Source organism: Grus americana, chromosome 1, assembly GCF_028858705.1.
Source record: "Grus americana isolate bGruAme1 chromosome 1, bGruAme1.mat, whole genome shotgun sequence".
NCBI lineage: Eukaryota > Metazoa > Chordata > Aves > Gruiformes > Gruidae > Grus > Grus americana.
The window spans coordinates 211939865-211962159 of NC_072852.1; the positions used below are offsets into that span (position 1 = coordinate 211939865).

At 38.5% G+C, this 22295-nt stretch overlaps 1 protein-coding gene across 26 annotated transcripts in view; it reads right to left on the bottom strand.

Moving 5' to 3' along the window:
- DLG2 (discs large MAGUK scaffold protein 2) overlaps window positions 1–22295 on the bottom strand; it is a 1065252-nt gene that overhangs the window by 210040 nt on the left and 832917 nt on the right. For all 26 annotated transcript variants that reach the window (XM_054813806.1, XM_054813780.1, XM_054813784.1 and 23 more), the window contains one exon: window positions 12272–12374. In XM_054813806.1, the coding sequence (XP_054669781.1) occupies window positions 12272–12374 (103 nt within the window). The remainder of the gene's footprint in view (window positions 1–12271; window positions 12375–22295) is intronic.

The window sequence follows — 22295 nt, forward strand, 5'->3', positions numbered from 1 at the left end:
CAGCAACAAAACCCCCTACTCTGATTCTCTCCCAGAAAAACGGAAAATTCTTGTCTAGGAGGCATATGCATTAAACTGAAGCTAAAGTAACCTGACTGACTCTTAAGATGCTTCTTACACATTTCTTTGTGTATTTAGGCACCAAATAGCACTGAAGCAACAATCAAACTAAACATTTACAACTGTTGTTCAAAGTTTGCAAAGCCCGATTTTTCTGTGTAATTCTGAACTATTCTGTGTAACCATTTAAAAGCAAATATGCAAGATGTTAGAATTGCTAAAAATAATTATTATTACTTGGGTTAGTCTCACATGTTTCCCTTGTAAAGTGCAAAGGGAATTAGAAAGTCATCAGAAAGTACTTCAAGATGTCTAATAACAGACTTTCCAGAACAGGTGACTAATGTCAGATTTCTAAATCCATACTTAAACTACAAAATATGATTAAACTGAATTTTAAGAGAAGTGATCATTCATATAATTCAGCAGTGTGTCAGATCAGGATACTTCTATTTCAGCATTTAACTTTGAGCACCTGGCTTAGAAAATATTAACTATAGTATCTTTGAAACCATCTTCAACCCTGAAACCAAGCAAAAAAAATTACTTACGTTCAATAGATACTAGAGCTTCTAAAAGAAGATGAATTCTCAGGTTAAAATATAAAAAAATTTTTACTTTATACGTAAATGGTGTTATACCTTTAAAGGCTTCTTCACAATGAACTGTGGTTAATATTTAATTTTAAAAAAAATTCCATTTACTTCAACCTCCACTTAAGTCTCTAATGTAGCCATTATATGGTAACCCATACAGGTGAGAGAGGCTAAAATTGAAGATACTATGTATCTTCAGTGCATTCATCTATCATGTAAAAGGTTTTCTTACTTAATTTTAAGCAGAGGTGGGGTTTTTTTTGGAAGCTGATGTGCCATGTGACATTCTTTCAATGATTCTGCAGTTAATTAAGAATTTTCAGTGATTCTGTAGTTAAGTATTGAGATTGTCAATGAAGTCTAAGTCTGATTCTTATTTCTCTTGTCAACTGCCAGGTTAACAGCCATGAAAAAGAAAATCATGTAGGAAAGAATGACGTAGATCAAGATCATAGACAAAGGGGAAGTTATTATAAAGTAGCTCAGGTAGTAAAGATTTTCAGAGGCTTTGAACTGACTTGCTGAAAAATAGTTTTATATCAGGCACAGCTTAGTGTGCAATCTGATACTGTATAACTCCTTACTCATCCTTCACGTGTGCTTACAATCTAGGAATTTGTGGCATATGACAGCTGAGAAGAAATCTATTGCAGACACCCCATGCAGCTCCTAAAATCTGTGGATCCCCAAATCCAGTTTCCAATGGCCGCACGTGCGTATGTATGGGTGTGCGCGCCTAACAGTCTCCTCAATAGCATTTCTGTTCTTCACAGTAATGACACGATCACCTACCCATTAAGTGCACCCCAAATCAGTATTTATACTTGCACTAAATATCCCTCACGCTGCCGCTCTCAGCAAGCACAGATTAGACTTAGGAAGTCAGACGGACCTGGGGAACTATTTACCCTTAGAAGTGAAATCCTTTAAAAAGCTGTGTGTGCAAATGCAGTGCTCAAGAACAGCTGAGAGTAGATTTTCCCTTTACCTCTTTGTTCCTCTCTATTTAAATAGTGCATGCTGTGTTTTTTATTTCTCACACTCTGCCATCGTTCTTACCCGTAGGTAATAAATTCAAACCAACTAATCAATTTACCTAAAATTCAAGTTACAAGTAAATAATGACCTTTAAATCTCCTATCTTGCCTTGAAACTCTTAAGTTTGTTGTTTTTCTATTGGAATCGCAACTTTAAGTTGTCTGTAACTTTCCCCATTTTTTAATCCCTCCATCAAAATGATGATTGTACTAACTTGCCTCAAGAATAATTCCGGAGAGAAAGTGTTGTCTAGTGACTAAAACAAAGGCATTGGGCTCAAAGAATTTATTTCTGGCTTCATTAGCAGTTACCTGGTGAGCTGGGAAAGCAATTTCGTCTGTCTGCATAGAACTTCACTAGTAGCTTCTTCCCAGGGACACCAGAAGAGGTTAATTCATCTGGCCTTGGCTTTGTCCATCCAGCCTAAGTTAGTCACAGAAGTTCCCTCTATAACCAGTGAGAAGAGACTCATCTCATCCAAAAAGGCTGAACGAGCTCAGAAAGGCTTGTATTTCTTCACTGAGAGCCCTTGGGCAACCAGTTTAGTCAACAGCCCCATTTAATTAAAAAAAATAAATTAGCCTTTAGTTTGTATTTGTCTAGCTCTGTAATATAATTAAAAGAAAATCCCTGTATGTGTCAAGAACCATAAACTTTTAAAATAAGAATTATGAAAGACTGTCCCTAACACTTGCATTCACCTCAGTGAATTTTGCGATGACAGCAGCCGCACCACTGGGCCAAGAAAATCCACAATATCTGTCGCCTTCTGTGATACTTAGCGATGCTGCCGCAACAGCACCCACTGCACGTCAGACTTGCTGTCTTCCCTCAGCATGAGAGATCTCCAGAAGCTGGCTGTCATCCCCACAGCCTTTGGGGAATCTTCATCCTTTTATATCGTGGATCTCGATTCTCTCCTATGGTTGTTCTTTTGCCCTTTCTGATGTCTTACAAGCAGAGAAAATGGCACTGGAAATTCTCTCTTCAAGTTGCCTATTTCTAACTAAACATTGGGACCCTGAGCTTACAGGGTAGATTTGAAAGCCATACTTTTTTTTCTTCCTTTTTTTTTTTCTTTTTAAAAGATTCAAGAGCAGTTCTATAGGAAACCCCAGGAGAACACACTTTTAATTTCAAACCAAAACATTTTGCTTGCTCAACACTTAAACAGAAATTACTGCAGAGAAAGCTTAACTATTTAGAATTCATATTCCCTGGGGACATAAGCTGGACACACAGGGATTGTACAGAACCTCTATTTGAGTATTAGTTTAAGAGCATGAGCATCAGTAATATTGACTCTATTGTGAAATTTCATCCACTTTATGGAGTGTTTTGTATTTTCAGTCATGTCTCTACTTGAAGCAATTCACCCGAAGGCAGAGAAAACCAGGTTTCTAGTGAGCTTCTGAACTCTATTAAAATAAAACTTGTTAAATTGTTCAGATAAAAAATATTTTTGTGAAGTCTTTAGTATTTTTAATAACCCAATCACCCAGGACCAGTTTCAAGAAGTTGCCATAACGGCCTCTAAACTTGAAGCTGTGTAAGTTATCATGAAGACTAGGATATGAAATAGGAGATACTTCCACTAAGTGTTCATAATGAACGAAAAAAAGTGACATTGAAGGTAACTAAAAAGCAACACAAGAAAGAAGCAAACCGTATCTTTGCAAAGTGCAAATATCAGTAGGAAAGAAAAGAGAACATGTTTTAAAGTGAATAGCTGGAAGGAAATATAAGCTTCTGAAGTCATATGGTGAATGAAATTATGTCACTAGGAAAGAATTAAAATAGCAAAAAGTGTTGGTAAAATTTATTGGTTAAAAAGGAAAAAAGAAAGTAAACACAAACCATCTTTAGTGTGGAAGCATTTTTCAGATGAAAAGCACAATTAGGAATTGAAAAAAGAAAGAGAGCGAGAGAAGAAAGAAACACTGAAACGGGTTCAGAAATAATGTCAAGATTTTCCCTCGATCTGGTTCTAAAGCGCGTTCCCCCAGGCTCCCCTCTGCTAACTCAGCAGCACACCCCAACTGCAGCTCCCTGCTCCTGCCACTACGGCCAGACTCAAACCCGTGGCTGTGAATGCTCCTCTATTGCCAGAGATATAAAAGCAGGGTATTAATTAAACCGAGAAACTATTCCTGTAGTATCACTGCAGTTACAAAACTCATTCCTGTTACTGCTGAGAAACTAGGAAAAGGCCAGTACAAAAAGCCGTACATTTCTTTCCCATTGCTAGAAAGTCTTGTTTTCTGAAAAAGCTGTCATGTGAGGGCAAACCCATGGGTGAAATGGATTTCAGTTTAGTGAACTCTAAAACAAGGAGGAAAACTGGGAAGAAGGGGGCCTACAGGAAAGCTGGAGAGGGACTGATTATCAGGGAGTGTAGTGACAGGACAAGGGGGAATGGGTTTAAGCTGAAGGAGGGTCGATTTAGATTAGATATTTGGAAGAAATTCTTCCCTGTGAGGGTGGTGAGGCACTGGAACAGGTTGCCCAGAGAGGTTGTGGATGCCCCATCCCTGGAAGTGTTCAAGGCCAGGCTGGATGGGGCTTTGGGCACCCTGGTCTAGTGGAGGGCGTCCCTGCCCATGGCAGGGGGGTTGGAACTAGATCTTTGAGGTCCGTTCCAACCCAAACCTTTCAATGATTCCATAATTCTATGAAGAATTTGTAGCCCATACTTAACAGTTAAATTAGCAGCTGCAAAAATAAGAGCTATTGCAAACAGAAAATAAACTCTCCGCATTCCTAATGAGAGTTATTAATGATTACCGTAACAAAACAGTAAAAGGAGGAAAATACTAAACTTTACTTAATAAATTGCCGAAGAAAAGGAATTAATAATCTCCAGCATGAGGATTTAACAGATGCAATTTTTTCTGTGCGTGCATTAATATAACTCAGCAGAGAACGCTGTATAGAAACAACAGAAAACTAAACAGGACTGCACTGTGACTGAAGCTTGAAGAAAGAAAGTATTAAAGGAAACAACCCCACGTAGCTTCACGTTATCACATTTAAAATGAAAACAAGAAAAGACAGGTTTTAAAAGGAAATCACGTTTTCTCTGCACAAATTCCTAGAGTTGACATTGACAACTTTATGGAAGAATATACTATTTAAGGAAATTTAAAGCCTGTTGATACAAACAAGAGCTAAATATGACTGAATTACAAAAAACGTACTTAAACTGAAACATTTATGAAAATGGGAATTGAGAAAGCTCAGGACTCTAAGGAAACAGCAAATACAGTCCAGCAGACTGGGATGACTACATTAAATACAAATGAATCTGCGGGAAAACATTAAGAAAATATATCAAAGCCATAACTTGTTTCATGCGTAGTGGGTGCTAGATATTTTAGACAAAGGGAAAAAAAAAAAAATAGAATTCTGCTTTTTATAAATTATTCAATTTTGGGCAAGTTACACTGTGGAACTCTACTGGGAATGTGATCTTTAAATTTAACAGAGGAATTAAAATATAACCTTTTCTGTCTTAGGAGAAGGCTACAAAGACTTGTCTTTAAAAGAACATTTGTAATCCCTGTTGCTTCTTCAGCTGTGGCATCTGAAGAGGCTCAGAAATACCTGTCTGTGCTGGGGCGATGCCCATGTACCCAGGCAGAGTCACTTGGGGACTGGAGTTCATCTGCAGTAGAGCGGAAGCCGTGGTGAGGACAGCTCGGGCAAACAGAAAGGAAATGCTGCGATAAGAGAATCGAACTTGAAAGTGGATCAGGAGATTTTTAAACTGTCCTTTTCATTTTAAACACAGTTTGTGGTAGGTTTGGGGTTTTTCTACTTGCGGTAAAGATAGTGTAAAGCTTGCAATGAAATTCTAAAGCTGAAGAGTTTGCTCCAACAATGTAAAAGTAAAAGCAGTACACTCTAAATAGGATGCAGCAACTAGAGGCACAAAAGCCACACCAAAGGTAAGTATCTCACACGGCCAGACAAGTGGGTACTATCTTGGCAACTGCTGCATTTGAACTCAGGGTACCAAAGGCGTATTTACTAGACCAAAAGAAAAAAACCCAGCCAATACCAATCTCAACATCTAACCACGTACATTAACTGCTGACATCACCTGGAGCACTGAAAGATTAGTTTAAGTGCCAGAGTTTTAGTTTTGAGGACACAAATACCATTCGGTACGATTTGGTACATTACATGAAGTTGTGTATTGCAGCCACATAGTACTGTTAAACATCTTAATTTACGCAGAAATCTCCTCAACAAAGAAGCAATTTGGTTTTTAATGAACTTTTTCACTTCCCTTGAAGGAAAATGTGTTAAAATTATTAGAAGGAGAACTAGTTTTGACAGCATGGTCTGCAATCTGGCTAATCTCTCTTCAGTGGGCACTTTGTGCACAAGCAAGGCAGGCATAGCCCTGACAGTTAATCAGCTAGAGAAAAGAGTTTACTGTTCTGTAACTTAGTAAAAAGACTGTATCAGTAAATAAGGAAACAGTAGAGTTGGAGATGCCACTGTAAAAAGAAGAGTAAAAAATGAGAAAAGAAAAAAAAAAGCAGCCTTTGATATTGCTATCTGACTGAGACTGCAGGCCTTGTCTCCTACACGGTGCATTATCAACTATTATCAATATATTAGGATCTGAAATAATAACCTTCTCTGGTTTTGGAACAGGGCATCTTGTCTGGTGCTGTTAAATAAAAAAAAAGGCTGCAATACAAGGGAAAAAAATACTACCATAATGTCAAGCTTTCTCATTTCTATTACTCCTTCCTTCTAAATTTTCCTAACTTAAAAAAATGCACCGAACTTCCCAATGAAACTCACTCTCTGAGCTTCGGCAGGACAATACCTCTCAACTTTTTTTTGGTTATATGAATCTTTACAGTGGTGACATTTTCCACCCGCTCTGGTCAGTAGGACAGTATGCAGCGCAAGGATCACGGTGTGCTTCTCCTGTTTGTTCTTCTCTCCCTAAGCTGTTGGCCACTGTTGGAAACAGGATCCTCAGCAAATGGGCCTTTGGTCAGATCCAGCTTGGCCTTTCCAAGATTATGTTATATTCTTTAATACACATGCATGAAATACAACCTTAATATATCTTGCATTCTTTGGCAATCGGATACAGTGGCTTCCAGATGAAAGCCAACTGCTGTAATGCAACTTTATCCAAGTGATTAAGCTGCATTGATTTTCAACAGCTGGGAAAAGGGGGCTTTAACATGAATATTCACATTTCAAAGTATAGAAGAGACCTAGACAAAGATGAATAAATACAATTATTTATTCTTCCCATATAATTTGTATCTACTTTATTCCCGCAGGATCTGGAAAGGTTAAACATCTGAATCAGGAATATATGTGACTGTTGTACCAAAACAGGAGACAAGTGGTTGTATTTTGAGGCAGGAACAGGGAATGAAATGGGGGAAAGAGCTAAAAAGTATCCATGACTGTTCAGGGAGAGACCTGTAAAAGCCATCCCTGGATTTTTACTCTGCTATTTTAAAGAGAGCAGATTTCATGGATTAGTAGGTCAGACGAATGCGTAAGACAAAGAGTATGCTTTCGTAAAAGCTGATGCCACTTATGAAAGTTCGGTCTGTTACAATGCACCACGTGAGCCTCCCAGATCCAGGAACAAAAGAACTAAAAAGTGAATTTAGTACCATTGCTGCCATGAGATGCTTCTAACTGTAGGTGCAGCTCTCCGATAATTTCCTTAGGTAAGGTCTGCAAAGAACGAGACTGCCTATCGCCGTACCTCTCCATCTGGTACTCTTTCTTTAACTAAACTCAGCTACTCACCGCTCAGCAGGCGCAGAGTACAGAGTCACCGAGCAGGCAGCTAACAGCAGATTCAAAAGGTGATAATGCAGAAATTCTCTCGCTGTAACAACTTTTTGACCTCTTCATAGTCCGCTGGTCTAATCAAACTGTAATCAATGAATGTTTTCCTTGTACTCAAGCAGTTAAGAAAGCAAGTTCATTGACTCGCTTGAAAGATTTAAAGCACGTGAAACTTTGGGGTGGTTTAACAGTTTTCCAGGACTGTTGGGAGGGAATAGCTGCAGAGACACTGCAATGCAGCACAACGCAGCTCGCAGACCACGGACACTGAACGTTTTGCAAAAATCTTAGGGCTAAGTTCTACCCTTTCACACTGCTGCAGGGGGAAGTAACGTGAGCATTGGAGACTAAAATGTGCAATAAAGCTTTTTAGTAGCTTCATTAGGAGTCCAGTATTCTGTCTACCCTCATTGCCAAGCTGTGTCTTTCAGCACAAATTATCACTATTTCAACCAAAGTTCAGCTTCCTTTCAAAATGCATTTCAGTTTCACTGACAAAATGGGGTTTTTTTCTTAACTCCTTCCATACTGGGCTATAATCTCCAACTGTTGCCATTAAAATCAAAATATGTCCTATATAAAAACCTGGAAGTGTAAAAAGTGTTTCCCTCTGTGGTATGTATTCCCATTTTAATTTCTAATTAATTGTTTAATAAGGACACACTGTTCCATCCTAAGATTATTTTCCAGGTTCAGGTTTTCATTTTGCAGAAGAGAAGGACCTACTCACTAGATCCATATTTGTACAATGTTTTGAAAGAATTTTGAGAGTTGCTAAGCTGGGAGGAGAGTTAAAAGTTGTCAAGCATTGGAACAGGCTGCCCAGGGCAGTGGTTGAGTCACCATCCCTGGAGGTATTTAAAAGACTTGTAGACGTGGTGCTTAGGGACATGGCTTAGTGGTGGACTTGGCAGTGTTAGGTTTATGGTTGGACTTGATGATCTTAAAGGTCTTTTCCTACCTATATGATTCTATGATTCTAAGAATATTAACATTTGTAGAGCAAAGCTAAATATAAGTGATTGGTTCCTCTTCCAGTTTTGTTCTATGTAGGTTTTGGTCCTTAAATTCTCTTTAATTTAATTTCAACCATGTGCAGAATATGTGAGCAGCCCATGAATACAAGAAGTTGTCTTTTTGAAGCCTGCAAGCAGCTAGCATACTTTGAATACATGCATAAACCTCCATATGAACTACATCCACAACGATTATTAGAGATCATGATGCTTAATTATTACTTGACCTCCATTTACACAATACATGTGTTCATAACATACAGTACACAGGTTATTTTCCGTTTTTAAAATAAAAGGGATGACTCAAAAAGCCCAGAGTTATGGCCACTGTTCCTACAGCTATAAACATATACTCTCACTGCTAAGCTCTGATTTTTTAATCTCTCTGACTCGTTTTCCTCTTGCTCCTAATAATCTTCCCATATTTCTGTTCGCAGAATTTACATTTCTGTTTGGACATTCATACCTCTTTTTTTCTCTTCTATTTCTCAGAGAGATGAGGGAAATAAAGATGATGAGTGTACATGAGGAAAACAGGGACTGAAGAGCAGAAGAGCTGAGGAGTTCTCCATTCTTCATACTATCCCTTGTATTTCCATTCAGCTCCTTCTCATGAAATCACTGCTTGTATTTTCCATCCTCCCTTTTTCACCATATCTGTGCTCTTTTACGGGATTTTCTCCTATTTCCAAGACCACTTTCATGTGAGGGACAGGCAGCATGGTTCAGATAAGCACCATCACCAACCACAAGTCTGACAGCATTCAAAAAATGTTGTGATACTCTTCTATTTTATCTGAGCTAGTCTCTGCATTTTTTTTTTATTCCAGACAGGACGAGAAAACAAAGTGCCGTAATATCAAGAGGAAAAGCTATTCAAGTTGATGGCAAACACTAGATTTTTTTTGGCAGGAGTTGCCATTCTCATGAGATTTGCTGTCCAGTCTCTACAGATAAATGTGAGGGGAGTTCATACGAGGCTTAGATGAACTTTTGACTGTTTGAAACAAGAAAAGGGAAATTTAAACTTTGAAAGCTGTTCCTATAGTAGTCACCTCATTTTCTTCCCACAGCCACATATATGATTTGTTTTTGGAGACATTGCCAAGATAAGTGCGCTGTCAGCTTTTCTTTACTGCATAAAACCTAAATTATTGGAACAAGCTTTTTCTGCTAACAATTTTAATTGCCAATATCAGCTGGCTTATAGTATTTACTGGTACTTATATCATCATCGCTCAATGCCCGAAAGATCAATAACTAAAGGTTTCATTGAATGTTTTTGTTTGCAACAACATCTAAAGGCTTAATAAGCTGGAAAAGATTAAAAAATAGGTATTGGTTAACATTTGCAGTGGTTATTCTTGGATCTCCCCAAAAATCCTGAAGTTGTAGTAACAACTCAGAGCTTCCAGTATAAAACAGAAATATGAAGCTACAAGTCTGCTTTACTTACGTACTTGACTAGTTTTGGAAGCATTTTAAAGTGAGGAGGCCCTGAGGAAAGCACAGCTGTACAGTTTTAAGACTGTATTTTATGACTATGTTTCAATATATGCTTCGAGATATCGTAAATAAGAGATCAGGTATAAATTACAGAGAAAGGACAAAAAGAGTTGTGCAGGATCTTTAGAATAAAATAAACATTTATGCTGATATAGAGTGTGCTTGCTTTTCTCTGTGACGTGTAAGCCCTTAATTTTCTGGGAAGGTTATTTAAACAACTGGTTAAAACTTGTTTCATTTCTCTTTGCTGATAGGGATTTTTCAAAGAAAGAATTACTTCATTTCACATCTATATTTATACAGTTTGCATTAAACAGCATCTTGGTTTAAAATGAAATACTTCAGCACTAAGAAAACACATTACGGATAACTACTGAATGCTCTCACTACCTTAAAAATTCAATCATTTCCTCTAATAAGGAAAATTTTTGGTCCTTGTTCTTCACTAGCTCCTCTCTTCGGTGTGTCTTGAACGATTTGGGTGAACCAGAAAACCGGCTGTGCTTCACTGACAGCAAGTCACACAGTCGGGACTAGTCTGCCCTCAGCAGGGTTTTTGGTGAATGGAGCGGCGTTCTTAGAACAACAGAATAAATATGCAGCATAATACTCGATGGATTTTATCAGCATCGTTTGAATTGCGTGTTCACCCAAACTGAATCTGATGTCTTACAGAGCTAGTAAAATCAAGGGGAAATGTGCGTCAACTAAAAGTTCAAATATATTAGGAAAAAATCTGTTAGGTGATGCATTTTTCTGTGTATTAACAATGGCATAGAACAACTCTGAAATGCCAGTGATTGCTACAAGCACTCAGACACCATGGTGATAATTGCAGTATAAAATCACCAGACAGCAAACAAGACTGCTGGAACTAATGGGAACAGGGCTTTATTCAGAATCTGTGCGGAAAGCTATCGGTAATGGAATTGCTTTTCAATACTTTTTCTTTGAAATGACTCTGATTATTGCTTATGCATTTTTATATTAATACGTTCTATTTATTTAACTAAAGACAGACACTTGCAATTTCACTTGCTCTCATCTGCCCGCTTCTTAGTACGGCCTAATTTATTCCACTTGGTGACTCAAGTGCAGATAAACCAATAAATGGATGCATGATACCAGAGCTCAAGCACAATTGTAAGTTTGACTAAAATACCAGCTGTTTTTCTCTTTGTGTGCTATCATCGGGATCCAGAGAAACAAAACAAGGTATCATGCTGGATAAACTCTGGCAGTACTAATTCATCTCCCCAGTGTCTCTGAAAAAAACTGTTATTAGAGCCGTACTGTTTCACCCGAGACCTACAGGTGTCCTAGGCTGGGCACGATCGGGCAGAATCAACAACTTGCTTTGACAGGTCATAGCAGGACTTGTGAATTGAGCTAGAACTGTTTACTGAAGAGTGATAAAAGGGTGCCAGCACGTCTTCACAGACACCTGTCGTTGCTAAATTCACTGGAAAGATGGAAAACCATCTTTGGTTCCTATCAGAAAGTAACACTCCTTTCATGAATTCTTTGAGAGCCTCAGATAGTCGTTTGGGTCGTAACTCAGGGAGTTCTGCCACTTAACTCTGGACTCATAAAATCACTAGAAAGCTAAATGTTAGACACCAAAAGCTAGATGAGATACATCCCACTTTAAATGTCTTATATTTTGCTGAATTTCCTGTCAATGCTTTTATTTAGAAAGCTGTCCTTTTCTCTAGTAAGTACTTGTCATCTGGGGCTAATTGCCCTGGAGCTACAAGGACACCATCATCCAGAAGTACTAAGGGGAGGATCTATGCTTTTGGCAGGGACCGCTTGTCTTTGTTTAATTCTGACTGTCTGAAGCAACTTCAGATCTTCCTGGCATTTCTCTTCATTCTTAACTTCTCTTTTGCACTGTCTCCGGAAGCAGAATAGAAAAGAACATAGAACAAGCAATAATGAAAATAAAATGATTAGCTAAATGTTGATTACTGACTTATTATATGCACATTTAAAGTTAGTTCTTAGATAGTTGCATAAAATACTTTGAAAAGCAAAGTCTGTGATAAAAATACAGCCACTTCCTTGGGATAGAACTGCCACTTGAATTTTCATTCCAGATGACTTCTGATGATAGCTGGGAAAAGCACTATCTACAGCAGCCTCATCCTGTTAAATGAGTGTTTAAAGCACTTATCTTTTACCATATGTCTTTAAGTTTATTATTTTGCTTACCCTCCGGCTGGTATTGTGCTATGATTGTTACCGTCTGCCCTGCTCCTTTTAGCGCAGCTGCAGCTTGCTCGTGGGTAGCACCTCGAAGATCAATACCGTTCACCTACAGAAGGAACGCAAACAACAACAGATCTGAGTCATTTAACATTGGACACAAAGACAGAGGTGTTTGGTTTTTTAAATACCTGATGGATGTAAAGGTCAGGTTGCCCTGATGCAAAAATTAAAGTACAAAACCAAAAAGGCTGAGAGGATGTTACCTATGACTGGCCACGAGGATCTGCAGCCCATAATTTATGTACACTTATCTATGCATATTCTCTGACCACTGCTTTTTGGGGTTTCCTGCTCTACTGAGTTTGCGTGTTTTGTCATCTCTTCATCAATCAATTTCATTTACCATATAAGGTTCAAAAGATAAATTTTCTGCGGTGCTTGAAGGTCACTGTAGAATACTGCAAGCAAGGAAACTGCTCTGCAGCCAGACTCTGCAAGCCCAATCTGTAGCATCAGGGGAACCTAGAGATATATAGACCATCTCTAACAAAAACTGCTGGTTGAAGAACTTCCAGAGGAGAAATCCCATCTACCATTTTCTTTTCATGCACCTCCTCCTCCCGCTGTCTAGAAACATCCCTGTATCTTGCACATGACAGCAACAGAGTCACTACCAGGTGCAGCTTTGCCACCTGTTTGACACTGATAGATCTTCCCATGGGGTTCTTCTGACTCAATGATCATTTTTTTGTAGTTGTTGTTGTATCAGCAGTGGAAGTGGAACAGAGCAGAACAAAGTAGGGAATTCACCCCTAAAATTTGTGGGTAGTTTTAGAACTCTTTGGAATTATATTTGTGGTATTACATGTTTTGTCAGCAGCATCCCAAGGAAGAGACATAATTTTTATACAGAATTATTTATCGTTTCACTATTTTGAATCTTGCTTTTCAGTGGGAGTGTTACTGTCTGGCTGTACTGAAGTATGTGAGATTTCTTTCATTTATTTATTTATTTATTTATTTATTTATTTGTTTCTTCATTTATTTATCTATCATTCCTCTTCTAAAGGTTTCCACTTCCTAATGTTTCAGTGGAGAAAAGGAAACGTTTGACAGGTAAAGAACCTCAGCAGGACAGAAATCCATTTTTGATTGCTCAAGAAAAGAAAAGAAAAAATAAAGGAAATAAAAGGTGGGAGGAGGAGGGACAGCAATGCCATAGTTTTCACAAACAGGCCAATACACAAGCCCAAATTCTCAGAAATAACAACTTTTTTGGTTTATTTTTATGAGGTACTATCAGAAGATAGCTAAGCACATATTGACAATATGGATTATATTTTATTTAAATTTTAACAACTTTTTAAGACTTACAAAAATAAATTTGATTCCATAGAACATCAAAAATAACAGCTATTGAATGTGTTATGAATACATTTATTTTGATCAATTACACTTTTAGAAACTGGCCCATCTTAACTTGCTGTCTTTCACCAAATCTTAGAGAATATGATATTTTGGGAACATGTTTAATTATCATTTATCAAGGAATCATGGTTTGGGTTGGAAGGGACTTTTAAAGGTCATCTAGTTCAACCCCCCTGCAGTGAGCAGGGACATCTTCAACTAGACCAGGTTGTCCAAAGCTCCATGCAACCTGACCTTGAATGTTTCCAGGGATGGGGCATCTACCACCTCTCTGGGCAACCTGTTCCAGTGTTTCACTACCCTCATTGTAACAAATTTCTTCCTTATTTGTATGACAAAATCTAGTCTTTAATAGTATGTGAACAGCATTTAGACTATTATTCTTAGAAAAACTAATTTGTGATAGCAATAATATAAAACCCAGGAGATCCCACAGTTTCTTATCCAGAAGACCACATTATGCTGTAGAAGTGTTGACTGTTTCAGATTTCTGAAATTTGATTCCATAAGAATCAAAGTTTTCCCAGTTCAATGGGTCTAAAAAAACATCTTTCCTCAATTAAGTTTTTGGGTTTTTTTCCTTTATAACAGGGAAGGAAGAAACACATTTTTTCCTAAACAACTCATCCTTTCTTCCCTCAAAATCTTAAGCTACTCAGTTTGATGATCGTTTAATGTTTCTCCCCATCTTATTCACAAAAATCAACTCTTCCCATTTCTAAAAAAAAATTAGTGTGGATTACAACTGTCTATATAATTTTAATATCATCCAAAACTATAGAAGATCTAGAATTTTTGAGAAGCATGATTTATTGCAATCTTTCCATGTTAAACAAATATAATTACACACAGGGTTATCATGAAATTAAGGAAGCAAACAAGTAAATGTGGAACTAACATACCAGAAGAATATAACCTATTCCAATCTAACCTTACTCATATCCCCATGCACACAAGATCTATTATATAATCACAATAATGACGTGAAAGAGGAAATTAATTCTGAGCTACCTTACAGAAAAATAACTGTGGGTTTTGGGGGGGGGTTTTAGCTAATTTGTCCATATGTGCACTCTGCAGTGGAGAGTATGAATACCATTACCATGCTGGTAATGCTTCCTTGATCTATGCATGTATCTTAGACCCGTTGGGGCAGCATATGAAGGGCCTAAGAGGCAGCAGAGTATCATAGAATCATAGAGTCATAGAATGGTTTGGGTTGGAAGGGACCTCAAAGCCCATCTAGCTCCAACCCCCCTGCCATGGGCAGGGACACCCTCCACTAGACCAGGTTGCCCAAAGCCCCATCCAACCTGGCCTTGAACACTTCCAGGGATGGGGCAGCCACAGCTTCTCTGGGCAACCTGTTCCAGTGCCTCACCACCCTCACAGGGAAGAATTTCTTCCTAACATCTAATTTAAATTGACCCTCTTTTAATTTAAACCCATTACCCCTTGTCCTATCACTATACTCCCTGATAATCAGTCTCTCTCCAGCTTTCCTGTATCATAGAATCATAGAATCATAGAATGGTTTGGGTTGGAAGGGACCTTAAAGATCATCTAGTTCCAGCCCCGCTGCTGCGGGCAGGGACACCCTCCACTGTAGGCCCCTTCAGGTACTGGAAGGCTGCTCTAAGGTCTCCCCGGAGCCTTCTCTTCTCCAGGCTGAATCACCGTCACATTGTGTGACTCTGCAAGGAGAGGAATCTCAGCAGACAGGAGGGAGGATGACTGGTCGAGTATATACAGGGGCAAAATATTTTAAGGAGCACTAAAGTAGCTTCTACAAGATAGAGACCTTGTAGTAGAAGTGTAGGCTGGAAGACTACCATACCTAAAGAAACATTCAAAGCAAATGTCTGTGCCAGAACATGATGCTTTATGAGAATAGGTATGTATGGATCCCCATGTTGTTACAATCATACAGACAATCTGAAAGTAAGCTGTGACAATAATTCAGTGTTCTGGTATTGCCATGTATTAGTGTCTTTGGTGCTTACATTCAAAGCATTATATGCTGGCAGATACACTCTGATAACTTCTACAACATTTCTCTCAGCTGAAGTGTGCAAAACTCATGCTGTTTTTACAATTTCTATCTAGATTGTGTAAATGGAAGTGAATATCTTTATTCACAAGTAATGTTTTAATGCTCCCGAAAAGAAATTCTGAGCACAGGGCAAATGTAAGTTAATAAACTTCATAATTTGTCTAACACAAGAGTTCTCAGTTGTCCCGCCTTCCTGTTTGAAAGCAATGGCTGTAAAAATGGCTGGTGGAAGCTTTTAAAAGAAATGAACCAAAGGTTCAAATACTTTCATCAAAGTTGTGTACATAAACCACAAGTTTGGTGGATGCCAAGATTAACAGAGACCCCTGGAAGAAACTCATTGAAATTCAGTCTAGGAATAGTGCATTCTAAAACAACAAAGGAAAGAATCAGAGTTTTCAGTGCCGTAAAATCTCATATATTTGAATGCACAACAATGAAAATACCTAAAGAGGAATATGGCGTCAGTTAGGACTTAGTTTGCAACCTCTGTGGAGAATGCAAACTTCCTGAAGAGAGCACAATTTAGGCTACTGCTGGGGAAGAAAGAGGCGTTGTGCCCCACTTTTACTCAGTGATGCTGTTATGACACTTGATGCTGCATTGCTGTGGTCACAGAGGTAGCAGCACTACAATTACTCAATAACTCACAGCTTTGGTACTGTGGAGGCCTGAGCAGAATCCTTAAGTTTAGGCAGCACAGTGCCTGTATCATGTCATAAAGGAAACCTCAGCCTTGATTCAGTGTCTCTGAAGAAGACAATTTTGAAGCCAAGTCATCTTTCCTATAAGAGAGAGCTTGGCTTTTGTCGATGTGTTTTTCCCTTTCATGACTGGAGTCCTTGAGAGAGCGCTGAGAAAGAAGCAATAGGAGGAACTGCAGAAAAGCTTAAAGGAACATTCCTGAATTCCTGAGCTCCTGAGTTGCGGAGATGGATATGGATGATGTCACCTGGTCAGTATTAGAAGGTACAGAAACAAAAATAGTAATTTTGTTTAGACTTAAGCTTGAAGACTGTAGACTTCAAGAGAACACAAGCCTCTTTTAAGCAATATAGGAAAACATTGTGGTGTTCTGTAAGAGTTGTGTTAACAGAACATGAAGCTTTAAAAATCATTAATAAATGATATTAATCTCTCTGTAGATAGAAGATGTATGAAAGAATAAAGAATAAAGAAACCACATGCTTATTCCTCTTCTCCTCTGAAAAACAATAGTTCTGTCTATATGTCATCAAATAACTAAGATCCTGATAACACCTCAAGAATATAAGACAAGAATTCCACCAAAGTTACGTTACACAAACATTTTCTCACTTTTCCACAGAACAACAAGAAGCCACCGAAATGGGAATTGACTACTTTCTGCCCTTTGCATGCTCATTCTGGAAGAAAGGATTGCCTACGGTACAAACACAACCCATTATAGTGAATGAATTTCTCTGAAATTAAGGTCACTTTTCTGCTAGGATATAGACTGGGATGGACACCTGAGGAGGACTTACAGGTCTGAGTGGCTAAAATCAAAAGAGCAAGGAAAAGAAATATCAGAGAGAAAATAACACATCAATTCTATCATCTTCTGCAATTTTTTTTTGAGATGATAAACAATCTAGACAAAACAGATTAAGTGATGTTGAACAGGTAAACAACCTGACTACACTGCCAAAATAGTGATCTTCCTCTTGAACATGCACAGCTTCAGAATAAAATCAAACATTCATTGCCAAATAGGTAGGTAGAAGTCTGTTTGCATGCTATTTGGCTCACCAATGCCTGACAGGCATTAAATTTAGGAAGGACTTATAACCTAGTCTGACTTTCTAAAGAACAAGAAGAGTAGATGCTAACTTGATTTCTTGGTATTATTTCCCAATATTTAAAAGCAAACATAATCAAGTCCCAAACCTTCTAGTTGAAAAACAGCATATTCATGTAACAACATTAAATCTTGATGAAAGACACCGTTAATTTACGTGTTTTAATCAAGTTCTTACCCTCAGGCCAAAATGAACAACAGTTTCTGAAGGGCTAAACCAAATAATGCTCTGTCTTGCCTCTTCCTCCAAAATGATGTCTTAATTATAACAATTGTGTGTGGTGATATTTGTCCCTGACAAGATTACACTGCAAATTGTTAAATCTGATTTCAGTTACTGCTTTCCATTAATTTCATGTTGTTTATGTTAAGAATAATGAATAAAAGGAACAAAAATACTGGAAAAAGTTGCAAATGTGTGCAGGAAAGTTTAACACATATCAAAAGTGATTTGGGTTTTTTGTTTCATATTAAATGGGCTGGCTTCCTTTAAGAAGCGTTATACAATAAGCAAAGTGGCACTGCTGGTCTGAGCTTGACTGCACAATCCTGATGTCCTGGCCCAGAATGAACTTGACTGCACAATTTCTGATGCCTAACTCCAAAATGAATTTGACGTAATGGAAATAAGAAGAGCCTCCAGCTTATACAGAAGTCTGTCTCTTCTGCGCGCTGTGGCAAAAAGCAGTTAGAAAGCTTACAAACAAAGAGAAGTGCCGCAGTGGAAGGTTATAGTTTAAAACTACAAGACTAACCTGGGATGGAGAAAAAGATGCAACTATAGTTCACAGTACTTCTTATAGTAATTGCCTTTGCATTCGTTGACTCAAAGTAAAGCATGATCAACTTCATTAAATACTGAATCATAATCCAAATGAAAGACAAGATTTGTGGTTTTGAGAGATGAAATTCTTCTAAAATCGGAAGAGTTATATTCCCTTTAAAATACTTGAATAGTCCATATTAGCACAAATTGGTTCAGTTCTGAACAGTGCCATTTAAAGACTTACTACAGTCTGGTTGTCTTCTGTTAGAATGCTTGAGCATGATTCATATGTAGCTCCTTCAAAAGAGGCTCGCAGAATAAACTGTTTTATTTAAACATTTATTTACTGAAGCCACCATATTTTGTGTTTGTACAGTGATTAAATGAACACTTGGAATGTCTTGTTGAATTGGAAGAGAAAGGAAAGGAAAAACACATCCCTTCTCTGGGGAGGAAACATAAGGCCTGAACTCTGGGCCTGAACATATCTGGGGAAAACTTTCCTCACAAACAAGTGACATAATCATTCTACCCGATGGCCCACGCAACCGTGTCATTCTGATACAATCCGGTGAAGAGCACAAGAATTCCAAGCAGCTCATGTGTGTCACCAAAGCACAGCCCTTGAGCAGCGATGTTTTCCAGCTTGGACAGGCCGTCTTTCGCAGAGCGAAGCCCAGACACCCCGCTCGAGGCTGAAGCTCTGCAGAGCACTGCAGGAGGAGCGGCGGGGGCAGAGCACGCTCAGCACCACAACAGCGCTGGGAAGCCCGGCGGGCGCACGGCCGTGGGAAATGGCACCCTGGGGGGAAAGTGTCCATCTAGGAGAGGTCTTGCCTTGCTAGTGAAGAAAGCGTTTAGAAATAGAAGGAAAGGAGAAATGCACAGAGGAAAAGGCTCTTCATGGAGCTTAGGTTTTTTTCAGGCTCACTTTATTGCTCCTCTCTCACTTTTCTCACTTCTCCTCATCTTTTCTGTGCCTACACTTTCTTCTGATCAGTTAAAACTACTTAGTTCGGCATATATAGGCACAGTGGTTGTCTCATCCTGAACTCCACTGAAAACATAATATCGTGTCACGTCTCATGTTCTTCATGCCCAGCATCCTCCTCCTCTCTTTTTATGGGTCAGCAATTTCAATGACCTTTTCAATTTTCCTTGTCTTGCTACCTTAGAGTTACGACTTTTGCCTCTGGTAAGCTGGTCTTTATGCTCTGATGAGCTGGGCATTGCAGAGGCAAACTCCTCTCTCTGGAAAACAAGAACCACTGTGGGGGTACGAGCTGTATCATTTAGTAGGACTTTTTCTGCCAGGAAGTTTAAAGAGGCAGCTAAACCAACTGAAAGAGGTATCAAAGAATTACATATTTGAAGAAGGAAGAAGATTAATATTATGTTATTGAAGAGGTGTCTTGCACACACTGGGTTTTTACAGTAGGAAGCAACAAGCTTTATGACTCACCAGACCACATGAATCATTCCAAATGGTACCTGTTAAACCTAGAACCATAGTCAAAGACTTATTTTTTGATCCAAATTATACAGAAATTCTTCTGATAGAAGATCTGCTTCCCCTGTGATTGTAGCTTTTGTGAATGATGCTAAATTGGCAAACTTCGAGACTGAAATAATTTCACTGAAGAGTTCACTGCAGTGACAGCTTAAGAGCCATTTCCCCTCAGTTCCATCAGAATTCCTCAAAACTTGTTTAAACTGGGTTTGAAATAAATGATAGCTTTTGAAAAAGACACATAGGCTCACTGGAGCCTGAATAGACATGAAACATTTCATTCAGATCACTAAATAGCTACCAGCTAGTTCTGTTACCAACCTGGACTGGATGTGATCCAGTAACTATGAAGTGGTCTCATAGCATCTTGTCTCATTGCTAAATGGTAAAGCCTAGACATGTAGTCTTTTCATATTAAGACAACTGGTATTACCAAGGAAAAATATCATATACTGCTACTGTCCTAGCTAATAACACAGGGCAATATTTTTTAATTAATTTCTAAATAAATAAACATATTGCTTTTCATTAATTTTATACACAAACCACTCATCCATCAAACACAATATTTAATAAGAATATTCATTTATGTTAAAATGGAGAGCTCATAATTAGCTCTTGAATTCAAACCTCGTTGCTGCTTTTATACCTTCCCTCGTCCAGCATGGTCACTCAAACACCCTTACATTTCTGCCACCACCTAATCGCACAGATCTCACTCACTACCGTGTCATCTTTTCAACCAAAGTGTGCCTTCACACATTCACCTCTCCTTTGCAGTTCCTACTATCTTCCTACTCCAAATTGATAAAATATCAAACTGTCCCTCCTCCCTCCTACAGCTTCTACTTTACACGATTGTTACTTCCATTCACTTTCCTGCCTTTCTGAATTAATCCTCTTCCTAATCCTATTTGCAGCACTTGGATTTCTCTGTCTCTTGATCTCATCCTGGGTCATTTAGGCATTTCCCTATTAGTAGCAGTTATTTCGTATACCTTGGTTTCCACACAGTCCTAAAAGAATTTTTTCCTTCCAGTATACGGATATAGCTACACTATCATTGATCAGTTTTGCTCATAATGCTGCAGGGTTCTTGTTTCACATTTGAATTTCAAAGGATGATATAAACAGAAATAATGAATGCAATTCTCCTGCTTCTGAAATGAAGTAAAGGTTTCCATTTTAACAAGTGCCTTATAACTCAAAGATGATAAGAACTTAATTACAGCTGAAGCCAATATGCAATAGGTACTCAGGAACCGAAATAAAAAGGTAAAACAATTTTAGAGGCTGCTTAGAGACAGAAGGGCATTGGTCACTTGTCTGACCCCAAGCACTGAGTTACTGGCACATTCCAGAACTGAAATCCTTGCCTTGATCTCTACTTGATAGATTATTCCATATTTCCACATCCGCAGAACATGGCAAAGTGGCCTGTGAGAGGCGAGATGGCCATTGCCTCGTTTCACGGCAAATCTACACTGAATTCAATCCAGTGACCACGAGGCAACGTACCAACGGCAGCTGGTCCAGCTGGAATGTTCAGCTCTAGATGAAGTGTTCAGAGCTCACGTTTTTATATTAGCACTAACTGAATCACAACATTCATAGTTTATTCGTGGCTCTGGAGATTAGGGTTATGTGACACAGACCTTTTGAATAGAAGATGCTCCATAGTCTCAAATAAAGCATGTTTTTTAAAACAAATAGAAAGGAAATAGCTTTTGTATTCTGTAAGTGGTTTTGCTTTTGTTATTGTCCTGGTGGCTTGCTTGTTATATATAAAGGGCATATATGTCTTGTTTTTTTCAAGAGGATCTCCAAAATATACTCCAACAAATTATTGCAGATTTCCCTCAAATATCTCATTTAATGGATGGCTGATTTCTATTATTTTGCAGCTCATGTCACATGATAATTTTTTGAATCACTCAGGAACCCAAAACTTACTGGGCAGTAGACCAGAATGATGCCTGCAGCCTAGTCTGTCTAAGTACAAGGCAAAAGTTCAGCCTGGAGCAAATCTCTGAAGCAATAAAGCTCAGGCACGTAGCCATTTTGTCCAGCGGTAGCAGTCTGGCTTTCAAATTTGTGGTTTTAGTTTTCCTTCATTGTGATGCTGACAGTAAGGCTACACTGAGGGGTGTAAAGCTCCATCCAAATCTTCAATGTATCAGATACAACAATTCTGTTTGACAGTCTTAAAACAAAATTTGCTAAGTCAGAATGTTTGAACTCAATGTGAACTCCTCCTTAAACTATTAGGAGCTGAAGAGCAAGCAATTTGGCATCAGATCATTTCTACTCATTGAGACAATTGTAGAGTGAATGTTTTAGAGGCAACTGATGATTTCATCACAGCAAAAATACACAGCCTCTAGTCTAGGCCGATTCACTAGCTTTGCATGACACATGACTGACAGGTCTGATAGCTAACACTGCTTGGCA